Source organism: Furipterus horrens, unplaced genomic scaffold (assembly GCF_987537825.1).
Source record: "Furipterus horrens unplaced genomic scaffold, mFurHor1.1.pri manual_scaffold_11, whole genome shotgun sequence".
Taxonomy (NCBI): Eukaryota; Metazoa; Chordata; class Mammalia; order Chiroptera; family Furipteridae; genus Furipterus; species Furipterus horrens.
In genome coordinates this window covers 60,406,104-60,430,834 of record NW_028327181.1, presented here as the reverse complement: position 1 = coordinate 60,430,834, position 24,731 = coordinate 60,406,104, and the positions used below count along the sequence as shown (strand labels likewise).

The window sequence follows — 24,731 nt, the reverse complement described above, 5'->3', positions numbered from 1 at the left end:
TTAGGCCATTTTAATAATATTTCTAACAAGTGTTGCAAGAATTGTAGAACAAAGTAAAAAATGTCATTTAGTAGAGAATCTTGGAATTTACAGTTTTAATTGAAAATACACATAGTAGCATGTTTCAGTTATTTAGAGTATTTAGTTATTTTATTTCACTAGAATTATGAACGCCTTGAGGCCATTTTTGTGTTTTGTTTCTTCACCAAGGTCCCCTAGTAGGTAGACCATTTGGCACATAGTTGACACTCAAGAAAATTTGTTGCTGAATTGATTCCTGAGCTGGGCCACTTCTTGTGCTTTCCAAAGTCAGTGGGGGAAAGTATTTAAATTATTTTAGGCATGCAAACCAGAAAGTAAATTGTTAATACCTTAAACTCTGGGGGAGGAACAAGTAAGGTGGAGTTAGGCTGTTTATGTATCTGATTCATTTGTGTTTCTGTATCGTTGTGTCACCCAGGGACCAGCAGTGGAACTGGGGAGCAGAGTGCTGGTCTGTAAGGCAGTGTGAAAGAAGGACCATTTGTAGAGCATGTGCTACAAAGCAGTCATGTTGCTGAAGGTGTTTCCACATGTGTTACTTTCTTTAATTCTCATAACAACCATGGGAAACAGGTAGCATTAATCCCTGTTTTACAGATGAGAGGGAAACTGGGGTTCAGTGACTGTAGAGGTAGTAAGTTCTCCTGATCATATTTTTAGTGAGACAAGGCTGGGAGACCGAATGTTCTTACCCACATTTGGCTGGCTCCATAGCCTTTGCTACTGCCGCTACACCAAATGGCATTCTCCTGTGGTGTCTGGCAGGGTGCTAATTATAATTATATTAGTTTTTAATTAGTGTCTTTTCATAGTCTCTTTTAGTATTTAATCACTGTCTTTAAATGGCTAAATTCTATCTACTGATGAATAGATTCTGTGTAATTTTCACTGCTTGCTCTCCTCTGGGACATACCATAGGTTTAATTTTCTTTCAAGCATATAGAAATAAATGTTATATATCAACCCCCTTTAGAATTTCTGTAGGTCAGTTCATTTCAACCACAAAAAGGCAGAAGCAAGAAAACCCAATTTCAAGTACAAAAAGTTTAATCTCTAATACTTAGTGATGGTTTGAACTGTGACATGAGAGAGAGATGTATAAATAGGACTTTAGCCTGTGTTTTGCCTTTAGCTTTCACCATAAAAGGAGTATTTCTTTACCTATAAATTTGACCAAATTGTAATTGAATTCACTTAAAAGTAAAAACAAAGCAGTAAAAATGTTTCTTTTATAGGAGCCATCTTGTCTCCCTGTCAGTTTATTTTCTAATGGTCCAATCAGTAACCTTGGGGCTAGAAAGAGAGCTGCTTTTACAGTGACGCAATGGAGTGCAAGTGTTTTATGTGCTGTATTGTTTTTCCCTGAAAGCAGCTCAGTGTATCAGGTCCTACGCCCCACCCCCACAGTGTTCGCAACTCTTGGCTTTTCACTTGAAATGTGAATTTGGTATATTATGAACCTGGAGCAAGGCAAAACACACCCTGTTTAGACTCCCTATCTTAAAAATTCTCTTTGGAGAGTCATATAAAAAGCATGAAAGTTATTAAGCTAATATATTCAACAAGTAGTACACAAGCCACACAAAACTAATACATTATGAACTATAAGTTTTACATTGAATTCTATGAAATTGTAGTTTTTATAGGTCAAAAAATGATTAGCTATTGACAAACTCATCGTCGTCGTCGGCAGCCGTCCGTCTCGAGAGACGATGGTGTAGCTTCTTAAGAGTCTATCTGCACCGCCAAGAATGGCTGTGCAGTCCGACTCGGGAGTGACACGGTATCTGTCTCCTCCCGTGTTGAATCGACATCTTGCGATGATGCTGGAGTGTCCTCTCCAGCGAAGCTGAAGCTACAGAGCCTGGGCAGGGTGATATGGAGGGTCTGCTGTTGCCCATGCAGCAGACCCCCCCTCTCTTCGCAGCTGAAGGGTCCAAGGGAAAGACGGAGTCAATACAGCTTGGCTTCAGGTGCGCCGCAGGAGTTGCCGGTGTTGACTACAATGTCAAACCGCCTTAGGGACTCCGGCTCCGGATTTTCTGTCGGGGTTTACTCCCTTAGCCTTTCCCCTGAAGAGGTATGCCGCAAGGCAGCGGAGGTTTTTTGGAGTCAGAGTTTTCCTTCTCTGATTGACAAACTCATATTGTTTGACCTAATACATGAATTTGGAATTCACCGAGTAAGATGTCTCCTAAAATCATTAATTGATACTGTTTTATCCAGCTACTTTTTTTAGTAATGGAAAAATTCATTAAAGTTATTTAAGGTTAACTTGAGTTGTAAAAACTGTGAAATTTGTTTAATTTACAATGCTTTCTTTTCATTTTCTTTTTTTGTTGTTGTTGGCCTATTTATAATAGCTGATAGAGTAGTCTTCTAGGTGTCAAGAGAGATATTGCGTTTATTTATGAAAGCTGTAAAATTTTTAAATACAGGGTCTTTTCTGTGCCTTTTTAAAGTGATATGTGATTTGGTTGTATTTTCAAAGGTTTGTGCTTTCTGGAAACCTGCATGGTGGCTCAGTGGTAGCAAGCTATCCTTTTGATGATTCTCCAGAACATAAGGCTACTGGAATCTATAGCAAAACCTCAGATGATGAAGTATTTAAATACTTGGCAAAAGCTTATGCTTCAAACCACCCCATCATGAAAACTGGGGCTCCTCATTGCCCCGGAGATGAAGATGAGACTTTCAAAGATGGAATCACAAATGGTGCACATTGGTATGACGTAGAAGGTATGTAAAGCACCAAATTTGCTATATTTTCCCTATTGTTCATTTACGTTCCTTAAGTATACTCTGAGTGGAAAAGAGGAAACTTTGAATTCTAATTTTTTTAAATCTTTTTTTGAATTTTGAAATTTTAAAACACAGTAAAATGAAAGAAAATTACATGAACACCTATATACCCTTCATTTGAATTCAACAGCTATTACCCCAGATGTTCCTGCATGCTCTCCCTCCCTTTCCCCCCTTAATTCTCTTTTGTCAAACCGTCCAAAAGTAGATAGCAGATTTCATGACACTGCACCTGTAAGTACCTCAGCATGTATTTTCTAAGTACAGGGATATCATCTTGTATAACCTTATACCATTACTACAACTGAGAAAGCAGCAGTAACTCAATACTATCAACACACCTGGTGTCCGTAACTCAAATTTCGTCTGTTATCCCAAAAATATTCTTGATAGCTCCTTTTCCTGCAGATCAAATCCAATCAGGGTTTAAAAACTGCATTTGGCTTTTGTGTGTGTGTGATTGTTTGTTTTTATTTTATTATCTTTTCTTTTTAGTTTCCCCAGTCTAGAACAGTACTATCAACATTCTCTTTTCTTAATGATAGTAAATTTTTGAAGAGTCTAGGCCAGTTGTCCTTTAGAACATCTCATATTCCAGATGTCACTTTCTTCATGATAAGATTCAGGTCAAATTTTCCAGTAAGACCATTATATAGATCGCATCATATCACCTCAGGAGGCACATCAAGTCATGCTGCCAGTGGCCAAGTTGGACAGCTTGGTTAATGGTGACGACCACCAGTTTTCTTCATTTTATTTAAAGGCACATTTTCCTTCTGTATTCTAATCTGTGGTGTGATCATGGAATGCTGTGTTTTTTTAAATTGTGGTAGCATATATATGTGTGTGTGTGTATTTATATAGAAACATATATAGATACGTCAATTATAAAATTTGTTATTTTTATCATTTTTAAAAGTAGAATTAAGTGGCATTAATTTATTCATATTGTTGTGCAATTGTATCACCACTGTTTACTTATAAAACTTCTTCATCACCCCATACAGAAACTCTGTAATCATTAAGCGTTAAATCCCTAGTCCTTTTTCCTTCCCAGCTGCTAATTTTTTTAAATTGTTCAGTTTAAAGTTGACATACAATAATATTAGTTTCAGGTGTACAATATATTATAAACATTTATATAGTGATAACTTCTTATCTTTCTGTCTTTATGAATTTGCCTAGTCTAGATATTTATATAACTGGAATTGAATAATATTTGCCCTGCATCTGGCTTATTTCACTTAATGTAATGTTTTTAGGATTGATTCATTTTGTAGCATGTATCAGAACTTCGTTCCATTAAAAAAATTTTTTTTTAATCCTCACCCAATGATATGCTTATTGATTCTAGAGAGAGGGGAAGGGGCGGGGAGAAACGTTAATCAGTTGCCTCTTGTACGTGCCCTGATCGGAAGTGAACCCGCAACCTAGGCATGAACCCTGACAGGGAATTTAACCCGTGACCTTTCCATGTGTGGGACAACGCTCCAACCAACTGAGCCACACTGGCCAGGGCAGAACATCATTCCTTTTTATGATTGAGAAATATTCCATTGTATGTATATGTATACTATATTTCCTTTATCCATTCAACTGTTGATAAGCATAGTGTAGTTTCCACCTTTTGGCTGCTGTGAATAACACTGCTATGAATGTTGGTGTGCAAGTATCTGATCGAGTCCTTGTTTTTAATCTTTTGGGTATACGTATATAGTAAGGAGTTGAATTGCTGGGTCATATGGTAATTCTATGTTTAACTTTTAAAGAACTGCCAAACTGTTTACCACATTGGCTGTACTATTTTATGTTCCCATTAGTAATATACAAGACTTCCAATTTCCCATGGAATGCTATATTTAAAAGAATTGTTAAAATAAGCGTGAATTGTTTACCTTTTCTTTTAAATGTTATAAAAGCAACTATTGCTGATTTTAAACCTCTGGTATCTTTTGAATAATAACCTTTTTGTTTTTATATACAGGCTTAGTCTGTTTAATTAAGAGTAACCAGGAGGAACAAGTCAACCCGTGGAAATGTCATCAGTATAAACATTTTCTCTTCTTAGAATCTGCTCATCATGAAATTTAGATCTTCCTTTTATTTTTATTATCAGTCACATTATAAAGTATCTCATGATATTTCTCTTAATGTGCCTTCACTTAAACTTTTGAATTACTCTTTGACTTTATCTGTAAGACATGTATACCCTGATTGGGCTCCATACTTTCTAGAGTTTTCTGATGCCCCTATAGTTTCTACCAATGTTTCTTATATAGGGTGGAGGAAAAGTAAGCTTACAATTGTTTGTATGGAAAATAATAAAATAATTAATACAGAATAATACAAGAATAAACTTTTTTGTGTATGCACAGCTGTAAACCTGCTTTTCCCCACCCTGTATATGACACATATCCACAAAGGTTTTGAAATATTTAGAGGAAAAATTTCTGGCCCATAACAATTAGAGATGATTTGAAAACCATTTAAATTTTTTATAGATGAGGGACATACTTCAATATTTAATTCCATTTCAGTATTTTATAAAACCTGACTTCATGAACTAGTGGTTTTGTGATATAGTTAAGTTGCTCCATTATTTGAGATATTATATAAAATAATGGGTTAAAAATAATTTCTTTTTCCTTTTTGGAGGCAGTTATAAAAGATTAAGAAGTAATTTCTAATTAATAATTGATTATGGGAGGTAAGTCTATGTTATATTATTTAAAAAATAAGTGTTCTGCCTTCACAGTAAGATTATTTGGTTAAACCAGCTAACAGATTTTTCTGATTCTTCAAACACCTAAAGAAGCTAAATTTTGTTGCTATTATTGTTTTTATGAGCACCAGCTTCTCTACGGTTTTAGCTAAATGGTCAGATGTATTTTATGTTATATTATTTCTATAATAACTAGCTTTTATCTCTTTCTGCCTCAGCAATATTGAGCAGTTTCAGTATTTTCAACAGGGCGAATTCATTGTTTATCTTATTTGGGACTGCATAAATAAGATGTAAGATGCTATGAAACCTTGTGACTGGGCAGGTATTCAGACACGGATATCTTGGAGTAATTTTACTAATGCTTTATGTGATGTATTTAGAAATTCTCACTCAAAGAGGTATGACTTTTAGAGCTAAAAGTGAATATGTTAATCTGGTACAACCATTTTGCAATATAGGAAACCAAAGCCTGAGAGAAGAAATATCTTGTGAGTAACTTCAATATTCACTAAGCAAATATTTATTCAGTACCTGCCATAGCCCATACACTGTATTAGGTAATGAGGATACAGTGGGAGCAAAACAGAAACAATTGCTGTTCTCAAGGATCAGACAGTGCCTTAGCAGTGTAGCTGTGAGGCCATCTGGCCGCACCATCTTCACCTTCATTGCCAGGGCTGACTCAGCATATCTAGCTGCCTATGTGGGTCGGCCTTGCTCCTCTCTGCATGTCTCTCAAACCTGCAGGCTCCATCTAGGGAATGATTATCCTAATAAGGCCTGTGAATAGTTGTGGTCCTCTGCTAAAGCTTGTTATTATGAGAGCCTAAGCCGAACTTCTTCATGGAGCAGTCCTTTCTATTTTTTTTAAAAAAGCCACAATGTGCTGATTTATATGCCTTTTGTTCACCATTCTTTATTACTTTTTTTCCTTCACAGAAGACATTTTAAAAATCATTTCATGGTTTAGTATGTTCCAAAACAAATTTAATGAAACTGAATTTTAGTTTAAGTAAACTTTTAAGAAATGCCCTCTTCCAACTTATAAAATTTTTAAAAGGGCAAGTAATCCCTCTTTATTTTCCTGCAGATAGAGGGACTCTAGAAGGCAGTGTAGTGTAGTGGCTAAGAGAAGAGCTTTGGAATCCTGTTGCCTTGGGTTTGAATCCCAACTCTGCCATCGACTAGCTTTGTGTGTGTGTGTGTGTGTGTGTGTGTGGCGGGTGGGGATCTTGGACAAGTTAAAAACCTTCTCTGACCCTCAGTTTCCACATATATAAAATGAAGATAAATACTGTCTACCTCATAAGATTATGACATCCAAGTGAGAGTGAATGCACTTACATAACTCTGGTAGAATTAAAATTTATGAGGGCAGGGATTTAGTTTTGTTCATTTTTCTATTTCTAACACATAGAACCATTCCTGGTATATAGAAGATGAACAACAGTCTTTTTTGAAATTTTAAATAAATTAATTTTGGCATCTGAAAAATGAATATATAGTTATTTAAAATCTTAAATAGATGATCTTTAGACTAGATAATCTTCCAAAAATGGGTAAACATATTCCTCCCAGTTTTGCTCCTACTCTGAGAAAATAAGCTTATCTTACTGGTAGATCCTAGATCAGTAGTTTTCAAACTTTTTTTTTTTGACCTACAGTATAAAATACCTTTCAGTTATTTATATACCTTGCATATATGTCTGTACATAAAACTGAAACATTTTCATGAAACAGTACTTACTTTTGCAATGTATTCTGGTATTGTTATTTCTAGCCTCTACTATTTCATTAAACAAAAAAATCTTGTCTTAGCCTAGTAATATATTTTACAGCTCATTAATGGGCCATGACCTGCAGTTTAACAAAAACACTCTTTTTGGTCACTCTATGATAAAATTGATTTATTTTCAAATTCTAAGTAGGAACAAAACACCTTAAAAGTTGCATATGATACTACTTTATTTAGGCATTTTCTTCTGTCCTGTCTTGTTTCTATATTAATCATTTCCAGTAAGGACTGAGCTCCAGATATTTATCTCAGATGACCTACTTTTAGATTGCCTTATCATATGAATAAGTATTGAGATAGGAAATTGGTCTGAAATGTAGTTGTCAGGCATACGTATTACTCATGTGAGTCTATGCATTCTGTGATTAGTCAGATACCATAAGGCTTTATACTTATGTCTTTTAAAACCACTACTAACTTGGGGCTGAGCCTTTTCAAACTGGTAATTATGAATTTTTTTCTTCTCTGGAAGAAGAAAACATTATGTGGATTTATCAAACTTTCTTCCCTCTCCTTTTATACTGTGGGCAGAGAGTCATGAAATGTGACCAGATGGCACATAATGTAACTGATTTGGTTTTTTGTGAATATAAACTCCTGTGATCATGCGGGCAACCGTTATCTGTATAAAGTGGAGGTCAGACTGAGTAGCACTAATGTGCTCTAAATATTGAGGTGTTTTTGGCCTGAAGTAGATTGCTGATGGGAAGGGAAGAGCATGGGGTAAATAATTACCAAACTGTTTTGAACATCATTTGGTCCAAAAATGGACTGAAAAGCTTATCCTTACCTTAGGAAGCATTTTTTATGTGTCATTAAACAGGGCATTATGGATTAATCCAGATTACCCCAGAAAATTGGTATCTATTTAAAACAAAACAAGAAACAAATGGACAGCATAGAACTGAAAAAATACAATATCTGATGTTAAGAAATAGACAAACTGTGTACAGCACAGGGAATAAAGTAAACAATGTAAAAAGTTTACATTGTGACAGATGGTTACTAGACTTGGTGTGGTGATCATATAATAAGGTGTATAAATGTCAAATCACTATGTTAGACACCTGAAACTAATATATTGTATGCCATTATACTTTAACAAAATTTTTTTAAAGAAATAGGCAAACTCATAAATAAATTAGGAGATTTTAAACATGTCCCCTCTCAGCAGTTGTTAGATTAGAAAGACAACAGTGTATTTAAATAACAAGCAAACCGATCTGACTGCCCTCATATCTAATTTTTCTACAAAGTCTGTATACTCACCGGAAGTGTAGTTGGTAAGTAACTTCTGGAAGATGTGTTTGGTTCTATTGGTGCTTGCATTACTTCGTTTTTAAAATTATATATTAAAAAACAGTAGCAAACACACAAAAACTTAAAATACAGCCTTCTACTTAATATTTGCATGTTTCATAGTTCAACAGGATGAAGTCTATAAACTCCTCTAGCATGACACTAAAGGTCCCCCTGTCTAACTCTAGCATACATGTCCAGTCTTCTCTCCTGCTTCTTCCCTGCCACTGAACTTTTGTCCTTCCTCCAAAATATGAAACTTCACACGTTGAGCTATTCTCTTTGTGGAAAGCTTTCCTCCAGTTCAGCTGTAACCTCCTCTGAGACCTCGCCTGTGGCAACTTCCACTCTCCTGCCTTCTAGAGCCTTTTGTTTATACCATCAGTATAATGCTTTTCCAGTTATATTGTTAATAGTTTTTTAAAAGATTGATTTATTTTTAGAGAGGAATGGAGGGAGAAAGAGAGGGAGAGAAATGTCGGTGTGAGATAGAAACATTGATTGGTTGCCTCTCACACGTGCCCCAACCAGGCACCAAACCTGCAACCTGGGCACGTGCCCTGACCAGGAGTCAGAGGAATCAACTGGCACCTTTTTCAGCTTTCGCTTTGTGAGATGACGCCGAACCCACTGAGCCACACTAGTCTGGGCAGTTTCTTAATAGTTTTTTCTGTCTCCTGCTGGAGTGCGGATTCTTTGATAGTAAGGACAGTGTGGTGCTTTTCATTTTGATGTTAATCTGTATGCAAAGTGTATTGGGAAGGAAAGAGTCCTAGAAGAAGAGAGACTAGGGAAATTTTACAGTCGTTTGGAGGGAGGCCTTTTTTTGGAGATCAGGGCTTTATCTAGAGCAGTGATTTTCGACCTTTTTCATCTCATGGCACACATAAACTAATTACTAAAATTCTGTGGCACACCAAAAAATATATTTTTGCTCATCTGACAAAAAATAGGTGTAATTTTGATTCCTTCACACCAGATGGCTATTGTTGTGTTGGCTGTTGTCATTTTTTAATTTGACAATCTAAGGGAAAAGAGGTGTCCCTGACTAAATTGTCAAGCATTGCATGTTTTAAAATTTTTGCTGTCATCGCTGTTGTAGCTCACTTGGCTGAAGCATTGTCCCGTAAACTGAACCCTGGTTGGGGCCTGTATGAGAGGCAGCCAATTGATGTTTCTCTCTCATATTGGTGTTTCTTTCCCTCTCTCTTCCCCTCCTTTCCTGTCTGTCTAAAATCAATCAGCATGTCCTCAGGAGAGGATTTAAAAGAAATTCTTGAGCACACCTGTTGAAAATTGCTGATCTAGAGGGATGCTGTGGGAATGAAAAGGGAGTATGAGAAAATACATAATAAATTGTGCAAGAAGAATTGAGGGTTGGCCATTACTTAGATGGTAGAAAAGTGTCGAGGAGAAGAAGGATTTTGAACCTGAATAAGTAAGAATGATAATGGAATGGGAAAATACTAATTGGAGGAGGGAGAGAGGGAGAGAGAGAGAGAGAGAGAGAGAGAGAGAGAGAGAGAGAGAGAGAGAGAGAGAGAGAGAGAGAGTGAGTGTGTGTTTAGATTGGAGAGGAATTAAAAATTGGAGGTAGTACTTGATAAATTAGTTACAAGTACCCAATGGGCACTTGGGAAATAGGCTCTGGGGCTTGAGAGGGAGGTCAAGATGATAAAGAGATTTAGGAGTTATGAGAAATGTGGAAAGCATATAGCAGTGTACCTGATTTTGAAAATTGAATTGATACTGTTTCCTGGTGTTATTTAATTATTTGGAGCCAGAAATTCTTGTGTGTGCACATGTACAGTTATGTGCTGTGTAATGACGTTTAGGTCAGTGATGGACCACATAGGTGATGGTGGTCCCATAAGATTATAATGGAGCTGAAATAGTGATGTCATAGCTGTTGTAACATAGTCGTCCCTCATGTTTGTGGTGATGCTCGTGTAAACAGGCCTGCTGCACTGTCAGTTGTATAAAAGCACAGCACATACAGTTATGTACAGTACATAATACTTGTTAAGGATAATAAACGACTGTTTCTGGTTTACTTATTTACTATACTTTTATAGTTATTTTAGGATGTACTCTTTCTACTTACAAAAGGTTTGTGATAAAACAGTATGCCTTGTTGCACTGGCAGCAGCTTCATACATCTCGTGTTTACTAAGTCTCTTGATTGCATCATATTCTCTTGTTCTTGATTTTATCTCATGTTGTTTTGCACAGGAACATGCAGAACAGGTTTGTAGCCTAGGAGCAATAGGTTGTAGCATATAGCCTAGGTGTGTGGTAGGCTAGACCATCTAGATTTCTGTAAGAGCATTCCATGATGTTCACACAATGACAAAATTGTCTCACAATGCATTTCTCAGGATGTATACCCATCATTAAGTAACGCATGACTGCATATCTATATCTATGTATCTACCTGAGACTGTGTATACACACACATGCACACACACACAGATGGGTGCTTTTTCACCTCCACAGTGATCGTACTCCTGGCATTTCATACTGGGATGTTTTCTTTAAAGGATGCTGATAGTTCAGATATTCTCAGCCTTTTGTTCATGATTTAATAATAATGTTGATAATGAAATTTGCATTAATAAAGTGCACATTTTATAATTTGATCTTACTTAATCTTCTACATTAAGGAGCTAATTACATTTCATTCTTCTTTTTCTCTTTTAATCCGAGTGCCACCTAATTTAAAAGGAAAAGAAAAAGGTAAAACAATACTCAAAATATTTGCTTCTACTTGAGTCATGAGTTTGCTTTATAAACTGAAATATAGCCTAATATAAAACCTGACCTCTAGGAGCAGTACTGTTGTGTATTTTATAATGTGATCTTAAGACTTGCATGAAAGATTGAGAATTAAACACTAAGCACTATTTTAGGATTTGGCCCCTAAATCTTCAGATCCAATGTCTAAAATTAGATGTGCTTCCTCCTCCCTTTTTTTTTGTATTTAACTCAGGTGGTAGAGAATTGGAAAGAACTTTTTTTTTTTTTTTTTTAAATAAAAGGGAACATTCAGTTCAGAGAGCTGTGTGTGAGTGTTGACTTACATAAAACTGAAAACAGATGCAGGACTGTGTAATTTAGTTTAACTTTGTAGAATCATTTCACAAGCAAATATATACTTAGTGGGAGTGGTGAAGGAAGTAGATATTCATAAGATAAGTTTCTCACAATACAAAGACTAAGTCCAGTTAAGATTTGGTCAAAATTAAGTTGGGTTTAAAGACCAAGAATATGGGGAGGTTTTTTTCAAGGGCAAACTCTGTTTTTTCCATTCATTTGACCCAGATGTTACACTTAAAATTTTTTATGGACATCATGCTAATTAGCTTTTAAAGCTGTCTCAAGTAGTGCAAAGCCATCACATAATAACATTATCTATAAATAAATTGTTCACAAAACCCAAAGTTGTGAGAACTTCTCACTATCTTTGAAATTAGTTTTATTAAAGAAATAACAAAAAGCTTCAAATTTAAATATAGAATGGAAATTGCCTACATATATTCCCATACTCTAAAATGCTTCTGCTAATTAAAAAAATACATTGCAGTTTTTTTCTCTAAAATTTTATAGGATTCTTGTATAATACAGTTTGATACTTCATCATTGGACAACTGAGACAAGTTAAAGAAAATTTTGCTATGTTTATGTTAACACTGAAGCATTGATTACATTTTTTCATTTGGCTTTCTCCTTGAAACATTAGTGCCCCACCTTTGAATAAAGGGTTGAATGTATTTAAATGCACCGCCTTCCCCCCCCCCTTAAAGCTCTCCGTAGTGAAAACAGTCATAGGGACTGGTTCCATGGTAAAGAGGAGTTGGGTATCTTAAAGCATATGAAGACTAGTTGTGAGACACATGGATTGAAGCACTTTAGTGGGTATGAGTAGATCCTTTGGTCAGAAGATTTTGTTACTCATAACAATTAGTGTTGATAACGGTTTGTTAGAGTACTGGACAGATTCATAACAGTTAACAACTTTTAGTCTTGTTCTTTGACGTTGATAAAAGAATGAAAGCATTGAGGTTTCATAGTACATTGCATTTAATTTTTCTGAGCATAGAAAATTCTGGATTGGTGGGAAGGCTTAAAAGCAAATTTTATACCTTTTGTCTTTTTTTGTTGTTGTTGTCAACTCCCCTTGTGAATATAGGAACTAATCTAAATAAGTGGTTTTCAAACTGTGGTATATATGCGGAGGAAGAAGAGACTGGTTAATTTGGATAGTATTAACAAAATTAATTTGCAGGTCTTCCGTTCCTGCTCTTTCCTAAAATTGATCTGCCTGAGAAAGATACTTGCTGAAGAGGTTCAGCCACATATTCTCTTCTCCTGCTCACTTTCAGGGCACCAAAACAAAAGCGACAATTTGGGAGTTACTTTAATAGTATCATAGATTTCTCACTAAAAGATATATTCTCAGTAACTACTACGTGTTATGTTTATTATTTATCAAAATTTACAATAATACCATACCTTTATGAAAAATTGTATACCAGTAGCTATTGTAATACTTCAACCTAAAAGACAAGCATTTAATACTCAGGTCATTAAGGTCATTGGAAAGTAAGAAAAATTTAAATATACATACATATAATAGATCACAGTGTTATAGAGTGATCAATAAGAGAGTTTCAAGTATACAAGTATATCATATTCAAATAACAGTCTGTGGAGGAAATGGAATGAAATGAAAGTTCAAAGAGAAGAAGGGGAGACATAAAATTTCTATTGTTAGAATATGTTCATGCAAGTTTTAAATAGGTGATTCTATAGAGAATCAAATTAGTATTTTTACTTCTTTGGATGCATCTAAAATAATGTAAGTTTTATTAAAAATATAAAATCTTACATTAAAAATATATAAGCTTACATTATGCAAGAAATATTAAAATGTACCTGTTGCTTTTGCATCTATTCAAACTTAAGATGAAAACTTTTATATACCAACTTAAAAATTATGAAATGTTGCATAATTTTTCAAAATTATTTTATTATGAATAAAAATGTTTGAAGCTCATTGGCTTAGCCCTCTGAGAAACTGATGGATAATGGAGGCTTGTTTATTTATGATTGTTAGTAAGTAATATAAATAACAGATTATACTTTTCAGTAAAGTACCTATTCTTGAGATATGCCTATTGTGAACATTTCACCTTCAAAATTAAAATTTTCTTTGGATAAAAATTTTCTGAAATCTGACATTTCATCCTTTATTCTGTGTTGAGCCACATGACATATCAGCCTAAAAATAAATAAATAAAGGTATTAACTGAATCTGGGAATAGCTACAGCTGTCATTAACGTCAGGCCTCTACAAGTGGGTGGTGGTTCTCTGTTTCAGTGAACTCTAGCTTTGAATAAGTAGGTTTTCTGTTAAGGAAAAACTCAAGACAACAAATCTGAACCAGTTTCTTAGTTAAGATTACTTATTATACAGTTTTTGACATTTAATATTGGAAAAATAAATGTTAAGTTTAACACAGATGGCAAATAATGCCTATTTGTGGCAGCTTACAAAAAATTTTTAAATTATTCATAACTCACTTAATATCCTCATTTGTTTCCAGTTTTTAGATGATTTTTAAAGTGATTTTTAAACTAAAACTTGATATTGGTGAATAAAGACTTTGATATTCTGAAGTTAGGGTAGCTTCATTGTTTTTGTCTTGCGAAGTAGAAGTTAGTTTGCTCCTCTTCTGACATTGATTGACTTCCATGAGATTAGAAGCAGATAGATTAAAGTATATATTAAAGCTCACTAATTGCCTTCTGGGAAGAGTTCATTATTACTGGCTCAGAGGAATATGCTTTACTTTTATGAGATTTCATTGAGAAAGCTATTTTGTAGACAACTTTCTGTTATTGATTTCTGAGTAATTTCATCATGTCAAAGAATATTTTGTATGATTTCAGTTCTTTTATATGTGTGAAGTTTGTTTTATGACCCATGATATGTTCTATCTTGGTGAATGTTCCATGTGTACTTGAAAAGAATGTGTATTCTACTGTTGTTTGGTGGGTTATACTATAAATGTCATTTAGATTTACTTAGTTGATGGTGTTTTTTAATTCTTTATCCTTTGCTGTTTCTCAGTCTGCTTGGTTTGTTGATGACTGAGACAGCAATGTGAAGTCTGCAAGCATTATTGTGGATTTGTTTATTTTTTCTTTTAGAACTATCAGTTTTCGTTTCATGTAGTTTGAAGTTCTGTTGTGAGAGGCATCGTTTAGGATTGTTTGGTCATCTTGCTGAATTGACCGTTTTATCATTATGTAATTTTCCTCTTTATCTCTACCACCTCTTTTTTACTCTGAAGTCTATTTTATTTGATATTAATATACCCAATCCTCTTTCGTTTGTGTTTATGTAGTATATCTTTTTTCATTCTTTTACTTTTTACTTACCTATACCTTTATATTTAAAGTGAGTTTCTTGTAGATAGCAAGGGTCTTGGTTTTTAATTCTGTTTGACAATTTCTTTTAGTTAGTGTAAATTTTTGCATTATTTACATTGAATATAATTATTGATATGTTTGGATTTAGGTCTACCTATTTCTGTCTTCTATTAGATTGCTTGAATATTTAATAGTTCATATCTTTTCTATAGTGTTTTTACTGTATCTCTTTTTAGAGTTTGTTTTGGTAGTTGCTCTAGGAATTACAATTTACTTACTTAACTTGCACAGTTCTACCTAGAATTAATGTTGTATCCCTTCAAAGTGAGCGTGCAAATCTGACCTTCACCTCCCCACTTTATATGTTATAGTTATTATATGTAGGTACATTGAAAACCCTATCAGACAGTGTTACAGTTTTTGCTTTCACTGTCATACATATTTTAAAGAATTTAAAAGGAGAAAAACAGTTTATTATATTTACCCAGTTATTTGCCATTTCTTTTTTTTTTTAAGTTCCATGTTTTGTTTTGTTTTCTGGTATAATTTTTCTTCTGCCTGAAGAACTTTCTGTAGCATTTATTTTAAAGCAAGTCCACTTGTGGCAGATTCTTTTAGTTTTCTTTCACTGAAAGTGTCTTTTTGTCTTCATTTCCCAAAGGATATTTTCGCTGGATATAAAACTCTGGGCTCTGGGTTGATGATTCTGACCCTTCCTTCCTTCCTTCCTTCCTTCCTTCCTTCCTTCCTTCCTTCCTTCCCCACTACCTCGCTCCTTCCTTCCTTCCTTCCTTTCTCTCAACATTTTGTGCCTTCTGGCCGCCATAGCCTCTTGATGAGAAATTCAGTCATTTGAGTTGCTGTTCCCTTATATAAACGTATCATTTTCTCTACTTTCAATGTATTTTTCCTTTATCTTTAGTTTTTAGCAGTTTGATTGTGAAGTATCTAGGCATGAATTTCTTTGAGTATATCCTGTTTGGGATTTGCTAAGCTGCTTGAAATGTAATTTTATGTCTTTTGCCAGATTCGGGCAGTTTTCAGCCATTATTACATTGTTTTAAGCATGGCACACTTTTCTTTTTCCTTCCAAGACTAAAGACAGGAATGTTAGACATATTGGTATTATTCCTAGAACTGCTTGTTTATTTAAATTTCTTTTTCTCTGTTATTCAGATTAATTTCTACTTATCTGTCTTCAAATTAACTCACTCTTTCCCCTTGTCATTTCTATTCTTCTGCTAAACTCATCCAGTAAATTTAAAAATTTTGGTTATTGTATTTTCACTTCTGAAATTTCCATTTTGTTCTTTTTTATGTCTCCTGTTTCTTTTATTTCAAGAATGTTTAATCTCACTTCCTTAGAGCATGGCTGCTATAATTGCTTTAAAGTTGGTCTGATAATTCCAGTACCTGCGTCATCCTGGGGTTGGTATCTTGATTATTTTTCCTTGCAGGTTGTTGACATTTTCATGGTTCTTTGAATGTCAAATAATTTTGGATTATATCCTGGACATTTTGAATCTTATGAGATCTGAGCCTTGTTTAAATATTATAAAAAATAGTAATTTTTTTGTTTGTTCTAGCTGTGAATGGCCCAGTTAGGTTTTGCAAGTTTTGACTCACCTTCTGTGGGCTGTGATTCCAGTATCAGTTCAATTTTCAAAGGCTTTGTACTTCCTGTTCAAATCTGTCATGTGTGTGTGCCACCCAGGACCAGTCTGGGACATGGAGAGTGGTCTGTCCTGTAGTTTAGTGCTTTTGGTATGCTGTTCAGTCACACTCACACGTGTACATTTCAGGGTTGAGCTCAGGAGTTCATAGAAAACTTTGAGGGATCCCTTTCTTGAGCCCCCTCCTTCCTATAATCTTGCTTATAATCTGTGGTTTCCAAGGTCTTCCAAAATAGATGGTAAATAAATATATGAAAGGATGTATAGTATCATTAATTATTAGGGAAATACAGATTAAAATCAGTGAGATACCACTGTACACCACTAGTTACTTCAAAGTAAAAAGGCTGATCAGTTGCTTGACCGTATTGTCAGGTGAGTTGCAGAGCAGCTAGGCATTCATGCATTGCTAGTGGGAATGGGAAACACACAGCCACTTGGCAAAACTGGGTGACATTTGGGACTAGTGGCCACTGAGTGTACAATAGTGGTTTCCTCTCTTGGAATTAAGTCTTATTTTTAAAAGATTCTTTTCTTTCCTATCCCCTACCCTGGGAATATATTTGTGTGTCATTGGTTGGAGCTGGCTAGTTACAGTCCTATTAAAGTTACTCTAAAAAGCTGATTAGGTAACACACTATTACATACGGTAAACCTGGTCTTGTTGCTCTTAGCCAGTATTTCTTAAATTGCTACTCAAGTAGAACAATTAAGGGACAGACAGCAGAATGCTAGGACTCAAGTGCCTGGTGATTATAGGGTTATAAGTAAGTAGTCTACTTCACTGCCTCTGGCATAATTAAAATGTGAGTTCCTGTTTTTGCAATTTAGCACAGCTGTTAAAATTTACATATGAAAAAACTTTAATTCACACTTGCATTGCTCTGAAATTATTTTTTTATGTGTTCTAGGTTCTGCTTCCTTACTAAGACTCTAAACTCTGAAAGTATGTTTTTTATTTATAAATCCCTATAACCTTAGTATAATGTCTTACACTCAAGAACCATTGTACTGTGACTAATATCATAATAAAAATTGGAAAAGATTAATACATATCATGTACAGTGAACAACATGTATATGCCCATATGTGTACATATAAGTAAGAGCAAAGATGATTCTAGGTAAACTATGACTAAAGGTGACTTAACATCACTGATGACTAAATATGACTGGGTAGAAATATGAAACTCAGCATCTCATCAGTTTCCTGCCAGGCCCAAAGTGAGTACAAGATGCTAGAAAATAAGGGAAAGCCAAAAGATGGATGCCTTGCTTTCAAAGAAAAAAAAAAAAAGGTTAAGGCCAAGTTACTGATCTTGTGGTGGTTATAAACCTGCATATATTTAAGAAAAGAAAGTATTTGACATCTCCACATAGATACTTAATGGGCATCTCAAGTTTAATATATTCAAAACAGAAATCTTAATTTCCAACTGCCCCACTACCTACTTTTCCCATTATTTTCATTCCTTCAACAAATGTTTATTGAAGCACTACTGTGTGCCAGGTACTTTTCTAGTGTTTGGAATATCCATCAGTGGGCATATCAGATATCTCTACCCTTGCTTAAAATCTAGCATGGAAAAACAAGCAGTAAATAATAAACATAGTAGGTAAATTATCAAGCACTGTAGAAAAAAAGACAAAAGTAGAAAAGAGTGAGAGAAATTACAAGTGCTGATGGGATGGGCTTGGGACATTCAAGGAATGAAGGAAGTGGCAACTTCAGATGTGGAGGTGAGGCTGAAGTTAAAATTGGCGCAAAGAGCTGGAGGTGAGGGAGTCAACTAGGGATATCTGGGGGGAAAGCATTCCAGACAAAGGAAACAACTAGAGCGAAGACCCAAAGTCAGGAGGCACTTGGTCCATCCAGTGAACAGCCAGAGTGGCTGGCACTGGGTCAGTAACGCGGAGAGTATGTAAGGAGGTTAAAGGAGGAGCAGTGGAGGACAGATTGTGTAGGGCTTGAGGCCACTTTGAAGACTTTGGCTTTCTGTCTGAGTGAAACAAGGAGTCATTGTACAGAGGAATAGTATCTGGCTTAAATTTCAATAGAATTATTCTGGCATCTCTATTGAGAAAAAAATATAGAAAGGCAAGGGCTGGAACAGGAAGGTTTAGAGTGATTGCAGAAATCCAGCTGAAGAAAGGATGGTGGCTTGTACCAGGGCAGCAGCAGTGGAAGTCAGGAGAAATGCAGATCTTTGGATTCTGGATATATTGGATATATTGGCCTGAACAACTAGAAGGATGAAAGTACCATTAACCACGATGGGAAGGACTGTGGGTGGAGCAGGTTTGAGAAAGAGAAGGACATGTTAAGTTTGCAGTCTCCAAGTAGAGATATTGAAGAGGCAACTTGATGTACAAGACTGGAGTCTGGGGAAGAGGCCTAGACTGGAGACAATATTTAAAACCGTGGGGATACCAAGGGAAGAAGTGAGAGAAGAACAGTGACAGAGCCTTAGGCATGCCATATCTGTTTGCTTTGTTCTCCATCTTCTCAGCAAGTGGCACTACTAGCTCCCTAGTTTCTCAAACCAAAAGTTAGAAGTCATCCTTGATTCCTATAAAGAAATCCTTTGAACATCCAAATCTGTTCGTTTCATCTCCACTACCACCACTCTCTTCTAATCCATCTCCCGCTTCGCTTTTTGTCCCCCGCCCCAGTCATTTTCCACCCAGCAGTCAGAATGATCTTTTAAAAAGGCAATTCAGATCATATCACGCCTCTGCTCAGAACCTTTAATGTTCTGTGCAGCAAGCAAAACAATCAACAGAGTAAAAAGGCAACCAATGGAAAATATTTGCAAATCGTATATCTGATAAGGGTTCAATATTTAGTATATACAGAGAACTCCTACAACTCAACAGCAACAGCAAAGTAAACCCAAGTAATCTGATTAATACATGAGCAAAAGACTTGAATAGAAGAAAAACTAAATAAATTTTTAAAAAAGACTTGAATAGACATTTCTTCAGAGAAGATATACAAATGACTGACAAGCACATGAAAAGATGCTCATTATCATTAATCATCAGAGAAATGCAAATTAAAGCCACAATGAGCTATCTTACACCTCACGATGGCCACTATTAAAAAACAAACAAACAAGTGTTGGTGACAGTGTGGAGAATTTGGAAGTCTGCATGGCTGGTGGGAATATAAAATACTACAGCCACTACGGAAAACAGTATAAAGCTGGCTCACAAAGTTAAAAGTAGAATCACCATATGATTCAGCAATCCCATCTGGGTATATATAGAGAAGAACTGAAAATAGCATATTGAAAAAATACTTGTTCACTGTACCATTATTCACAAGTGCCAAGAAGTAACCTAAAGGAATGCAATATATACATAAAATGGAATACTATTCAGCCCCAAAAAGAAGGAAATAAAATCTGATACAGGACTGTTACCCAAAACATACGAAAAACAAAAACAAAAAAAAACAAACAACCCTCTTAGACTCAACAGTAAGAAAACTACCACCAAATTTTAAAATGGGCCAAAGACATTAATTGACACCTCACCAAAGAAGATGTACAGCTGGCAAATAAACTTGAGAAGATGGCTCTGAGCATCTGACTCTCTGAGGGTCACGAGCACCAAGATGTCCCCCATCACAATGTCTTCCATTAAGATTGAATGTGTCCTGCCTGAGAACTGCCTGTGCAGTGAGTCTCCAATGTGGAAGGAAGAGTCCGACTCTGCTCTTCGTAGATGTTCCTGCAAAAAAGGTTTGCTGGTGGGATTCACTCAGCAAGCAAGCTAAGCAGGTGACTGTGGATACCCCAGTCAGCTGTGGCCCTCTGCCAATCAGGAGGCTGTGTTGCCACAGTTGGAACAAAGTTCTGTGCTTTGAACTGGGAAGGTCAGTCAACCATTGTCCTGGCCACAGTACATAAAGACAAGAAAAACAGTCGATTTAATTATGGGAAGGTGGATCCTGCTGGGAGATATGTGGCTGGCACCATGACTGAGGAAACAGCCCTGGCAGTTCTGGACTGGCACCAAAGGTCCCTGTATGCCCTCTTTCCTGACCACCACATGGAAAAGTACTTTGACCAGGTGGACATCGTTAATGGTTTGGATTGGTCCCTACTCTGTGGATGCCTTTGACTATGACCTGCAGACAGGTGTTTACAAGCTGGATAAAGAACAACAAATCCTAGGAGGAATATGTATCAAGAAGCTCTGGGTAGCTTGTTACGATGGAGGAAGAGTGATTTGTTTAGATCCTGAGAAAGGGAAGACTCCAAACTCTGAAGTTGCCTGCTGATAAAACAACCTCATGCTGCTTCAGAAGGAGGGATTACTCTGAAATGTACCTGATCGTGCCTGGGATAGAGTGGACTTTTTTGCAGCAACCTGAAGTTGGTGGAATTTTCAAGATAATTGGCCTGGGGGAGGGAATCAAAGAAATTCCTCCAGATTTTTATGTACAATAAGTAATGAGCCTTCTTTTCTACTGGAAGAAACTTTGAAGACAAATAGAAAATTCTGGAGCTGAAATTCCAATCTAGTTACAAAAAATGAGGCAGTGATATTGTAACAGTTAAATTTTCATTTACTCTTGTTAAAATGTAGAGATTGTAAACAAAAGGTGACAGGTGGGTTTGATAACATATTATTAGGCCTTCTGCAAAGGTACTGTAGAAGTGTCAAGAACTGTTCACCTGTCAACCAGCCTCTTGATTCTTTGCAAATTGCTTGTGGACAGGGGGAGACTGTATCTGTCTTTATTCTGCATTCCATACTTACTATAACTAAAGCTTCAAACAAACTAATAAATAGTAATCTGTTAATGATTTGTTAAAAAATAAAAAAGGTATTCTACATCATATGTCGTTTATGGAAATGCAAATTAAAACAATGAGTTACCACTATTCACCTATCAGAATTGCCAAAATCTGGAATGTTGACAATGGCAAATGCTGGCAAAGATGTTGAACAACAGGACTCATTCATTGTTGGTGGGAATACAAAAAGGTATAGCCACTTTGGAAGACAGTTTGTTTCTTACAAAACTAATATTTTTATCATATAATTTAGCAGTTGAGCGCCACACAAAAATGTGCATGCAGATGTTTATAACAGCTTTATTTATAATTGTCAAAACGTGGAAGCAACCAATATGTCTTTCAGTAGGTGACTAGATAAATAAACTGTGGTACATCCAAACAATGGTCTAGGACTCAGCACTTAAAGAAATGAGCTATCAAGCCATAAAAAGACATGGCGGAACCTTAAATAACTATTACTAAATGAAAGAAACCAGTGAGAAAAGGTTAAATACTACATGATTTCAGCTATATGACATTCCGTAAAAGGCAAAACCATGTGAAGATAGTAAAAAGATTAGTAGCTGGCAAGAGTTAAGGGGCAGGAGGGATAACTAGCGAGAGCACAGAGGATTTTTAGGGCAGTGGAACTGCTCTGTATGATACTATAATGGTGGAAACATGGCATTATACATTTGTCTGAAATGCATAGAATATACAAGAGTGAACCCTAATATAAACATTGGACTTTGGGCGGTAATGGTGTATCTATGTAGGTTCATAGTTGTAACAAAAATGCATTCTGCTGGGGGAGGTGGTAATAGAGACTAGGCATGTGTGGGAGCAGGGGGTATATGGGAAACCTCTGTACCATCTTATTGTTTTTCTGTGAACCTGAAGTTGACCTCAAATAAAGTCTATTTTTAAAAAATCCAGTGACAGGAATGATAAGCTAATAGGCTTTCTAAGAACGAATGTGTGGATTTATACAGGTGTGGGTATAGTGAAGGTGGCCAACCGTGGATGCTCATTCCCCTTTTGCTTCCCTCTTCCATTAAACCCGTTTTGAAAGGGTTCGTTGTCTTTTCTCTGCCTGATTTGTGTAGCTGCACCACCCTACATACAGCCTTTCTTTCTTCTCTTGCCATCTTCTTGATAAAAGGGGAGGATAGTTAGAATAGTCGGCACTTAATGCTTGGCATGAATATCCGTGACAACTTTAAGGTAACATTTACCCTTCACGTTTTTTTCTGTCAGCAATCTGTACCTCTTTGTGTCTCACCTCTGTAAAATGGGTGAAATAGTAATACCTGTCTCTTACAGTTGTTGTAAATATTAAACATTAAGGAATACACATAAAGCTTGTAGGACATGTCTGGCATGTAGAACCATTATTATTGCTATTGTTATTAACTGATGAGTTCATGCTATTCATAACTGTTTGTCATGTCAATTAGATATATTTCCTTTATGTATATTCATTTTCCTGTATATCCCTTTAACCTTCCTTCTTAGTCTCCAGTGTAATTCAAGAACCTTCTCCAATTTCAAAGAGTTTAATGAAAAGAACATGTATACATGCAGAGATAGCAGATTTAGTTTTCTTGGTCTTTTTGAGAGTAGAATCCTGAGAGTAAACTTATTTTTCTCCTTCATGTTACAGGTGGTATGCAAGATTATAATTACGTATGGGCCAACTGTTTTGAGATCACATTAGAACTGTCCTGTTGCAAGTACCCACCGGCTTCGCAGCTTCGACAAGAATGGGAGAACAATCGTGAGTCTTTGATCACATTGATTGAAAAGGTAAAAGTAGGAGACTAGAAGGTTTGGAAGGTTGGGATATGGAAATAATGGATTAAATATGGGGGAAATTCAGTTGCATATAAATAACAATCTATACTAGATACCCTTTGTCTCTATTATTTAAGTTTGTAGATTATGTTTAGAAACTGTTGGAATCTATTAGAATGTATTCTAACTGTGCCTCCTTGCCTGCTCCCCCAGCTCTTGTCCTCCTGAGGGCTTCCTTTGACTGCTGTAGAACACTTTTGTAAACTGAAATAAGTAGCCAAATTTGTACTACTAGGTTCTTACAATGTCATGTGATCATATTTGCTAGAGCCTTTATCACTATATGCACCATGAACATAAATTTTTTTAATCATATTTTATTTTTTATGCTATTACAGTTGTCCCAGTATTTCCCCGTTTGTCTTCCTCAACACAGTTCCCCTCCCCACTCCCCTCAGGCAAGCCTCACACCATTGATCATGTCCATGGGTCATGCATATATATATATATGTTCTTTGGCTACTCTATTCCCTGTGCCATACTTTACATCCCCATGACTATTCTGTAACTACCTATTTGTACTTCTTAATCCCTTCACTTCTTTCAACCATTCCCCCAACCCACCAACCCTGCTTCCATCTGGCAACCATCAAAATGTTCTCTGTATCTGTAATTCTGTTTCTCTTCTGCTTCTTTGTTTATTTTGTTTTTTAGATTTAATTGTTGATAGGTGTGTATTTATTACCATTTTATTGTTCATATTTTTTTTCTTCTTCTTCTTAAAGAAGACCATATAACATTTCATGTAATACTGGCTTGGTGGTGATGAACTCCCTCAGCTTTTTCTTGTCTGGAAAGCTCTTTACTTGCCCTTTGATTCTAAAGAATAGCCTTGCTGGGTAGAATAATCTTGGTTGTAGATGCTTGCTTTTCATCACTTTGAATATTTATTGCTAGTCCCTTCTAGCCTGCAAAGTTTCTTTTGAGAAATCATCTGACAGTCTTATGGGGGCTCCCTTGTAGGTAACTAACTACTTTTCTCTTGCCACATTTAATATTCTCTTTTTGAATTTAACCTTTTCTTTTTGAATTTAACCTTTGGCATTTTAATTATGATGTGTCTTGGTATGGGCCTCTTTGGGCTCATCTTGTTTGGGACTTTCTGTGCTTTCTGGACTTGTATGTCTGTTTCCTTCATCCAAGTTAGGGAAGTTTTTTGTCATTATTTTTTCAAATATGTTTCCAATTTCTTGCTCTTTTCTCCTTCTGGTACCCCTGTGATGCAAATGTTGGTATACCTGAAGTTGTCCCAGAGGCTCCTTTTGCTATCCTCATTTTTTTTGGATTCTTTTTTCTTCTTGCTGTTCTGATTGGTTG

The 24,731-nt window shown here is 35.8% G+C and overlaps 1 protein-coding gene and 1 pseudogene across 1 annotated transcript in view; both read left to right on the top strand.

The window, feature by feature from the left end:
• Positions 1-24,731, top strand: part of CPD (carboxypeptidase D) — a 63,803-nt gene that overhangs the window by 4,043 nt on the left and 35,029 nt on the right. Inside the window, exons 2-3 of the mRNA XM_090292961.1 lie at positions 2,534-2,781; positions 23,224-23,366. Of these exons, the coding sequence (XP_090149087.1) occupies positions 2,534-2,781; positions 23,224-23,366 (391 nt within the window). The remainder of the gene's footprint in view (positions 1-2,533; positions 2,782-23,223; positions 23,367-24,731) is intronic.
• LOC149997917 (regucalcin pseudogene) lies at positions 20,405-21,227 on the top strand (annotated as a pseudogene).